Here is a 2,500-nt window from a genome sequence, read left to right on the forward strand (position 1 = left end):
ATCGTAATATAAAAACATCGTAATATAAAAACATCGTAATATAAAAACATCTTAATATTAAAACATCGTAATACAAAAACATCGTAATATAAAAACATCCTAATATAAAAACATCAAAATATAAAAATATCGTAATATAAAAACATCGTAATATAAAAACATCGTAATATTAAAACATCGTATTATAAAAACATCGTAATATAAAAACATCGTAATATTAAAACATCGTAATATAAAAACATCGTAATATAAAAACATCGTAATATTAAAACATCGTAATATAAAAACATCGTAATATAAAAACATCGTAATACAAAAACATCGTAATATAAAAACATCTTAATATTAAAACATCATAATACAAAAACATCGTAATATAAAAACATCGTAATATTAAAACATCATAATATAAAAACATCGTAATATAAAAACATCGTAAACAAAAACATCGTAATATAAAAACATCGTAATACAAAAACATCGTAATACAAAAACATCGTAATATAAAAACATCGTAATATAAAAACATCGTAATATAAAAACATCGTAAACAAAAACATCTTAATATTAAAACATCGTAATATAAAAACATCTTAATATTAAAACTTGTAATATAAAAACATCGTAATATAAAAACATCGTAATATAATAACATCTTAATATTAAAACATCGTAATACAAAAACATCTTAATATTAAAACATCGTAATACAAAAACATCGTAATATAAAAACATCGTAATATTAAAACATCGTAATATAAAAACATCGTAATATAAAAACATCGTAATATAAAAACATCGTAATATAAAAACATCGTAATATAAAAACATCGTAATATTAAAACATCGTAATATAAAAACATCATAATATAAAAACATCGTAAACAAAAACATACGTTTGTCTGGGTCTCTTCACTCACCTGGACCGACCCGGGTCTTCCTCAGGCCGTGGTGGTCCAGCAGGACAGCTTCATGGAGGACCAGCGCCAGGCTCTGAGCGAGCGCTCCGGCGCCGGGCGACCCACGACCCGACCCACGACACGACCCGGTTCCCTGGTGGAGCAGGAGAAGCAGCGCAGCCTGGAGAAGCAGCGCCAGGAGGTGGCGACGCTGCAGCGGCAGACGGCCACGCATCACGAGGACAAGAAGAGGAGGGAGAAGGAGTGGGAGCTGCGGGAGCAGAACCTCAGCCACAAGGAGGCGCTGGTGCAACTCCAGGTAACACTTGAAGCTGCTTGACGTGCCCTTGAGCAGGACTGTTGACGGACTTCTGATGGAAGCGATACAACTGTCACTTGACGAGTGTTCGTGGTTCGTTGCTCCACGAGTGTGTGACGCTCGTTGTGCTGCAGGAGCAGGAGCTGTGGCGGCAGCAGCAGCAGCTGCAGCAGGAGCAGCATCAGCTGATCAGCTGCAAGGACCAGTACCAGAGCGACCTGGAGCGACTGCGCGACGCTCAGAGGAAGCTGGACAAGGAGCGACAGAACGTGCAGAGACTGATGGACAAGATGCAGGATCTGAGTCCCACGGAGGTGAGTCTGCCTCAGACCTCCTGCCCCCCGGGCCTGGTCCTGGACCCCCTGGAGCTCTCGGCGGTTCCCATGCTGCCCCCCCCGCCCTCCAGACTGAGAGGGAAGAACCCGTCGATGAAGAGCAGCGACGCCAACAACCATCTGAGCAAGAGTCTGAAGAACAAGAGCAAGGAGAGCAAAGACCGGAAGAAGAAGAAGAGCAAAGGTGAGGAGGAGAATCATCACGTGGTTACTATGGTAACAATAACCATCATGTGGTGACTATGGTAACAATGATAATCATCATGTGGTTACTATGGTAACAATGATAATCATCACGTGGTTACTATGGTAACAATAACCATCATGTGGTGACTATGGTAACAATGATAATCATCATGTGGTTACTATGGTAACAATGATCATCATCATGTGGTCACTATGGTAACAATGATCATCATCATGTGGTTGCTATGGTAACAATGATAATCATCATGTGGTTACTATGGTAACAATGATCATCATTATGTGGTTACTATGGTAACAATGATCATCATCACCTGGTTACTATGGTAACAATAACCATCATGTTGTGACTATGGTAACAATGATAATCATCATGTGGTTACTATGGTAACAATGATCATCATCATGTGGTCACTATGGTAACAATGATCATCATCATGTGGTTGCTATGGTAACAATGATAATCATCATGTGGTTACTATGGTAACAATGATCATCATTATGTGGTTACTATGGTAACAATGATCATCATCACGTGGTTACTATGGTAACAATGATAATCATTATGTGGTTACTATGGTAACAATGATCATCATCACGTGGTTACTATGGTAACAATGATAATCATTATGTGGTTACTATGGTAACAATGATCATCATCACGTGGTTACTATGGTAACAATGATCGTCATTATGTGGTTACTATGGTAACAATGATCATCATTATGTGGTTACTATGGTAA

General features: G+C 38.1%; 1 protein-coding gene across 5 annotated transcripts in view; it reads left to right on the plus strand.

The window, feature by feature from the left end:
- akap13a (A-kinase anchoring protein 13a) overlaps nt 1–2,500 on the plus strand; it is a 116,138-nt gene that overhangs the window by 111,579 nt on the left and 2,059 nt on the right. For all 5 annotated transcript variants that reach the window (XM_087792995.1, XM_087792997.1, XM_087792998.1 and 2 more), the window contains 2 exons: nt 946–1,218; nt 1,353–1,737. In XM_087792995.1, coding sequence (XP_087649121.1) covers nt 946–1,218; nt 1,353–1,737 — 658 coding nt within the window. The remainder of the gene's footprint in view (nt 1–945; nt 1,219–1,352; nt 1,738–2,500) is intronic.

The sequence above is a fragment of the Callionymus lyra genome, chromosome 6, assembly GCF_982586985.1.
Source record: "Callionymus lyra chromosome 6, fCalLyr1.hap1.1, whole genome shotgun sequence".
Lineage (NCBI taxonomy): Eukaryota > Metazoa > Chordata > Actinopteri > Syngnathiformes > Callionymidae > Callionymus > Callionymus lyra.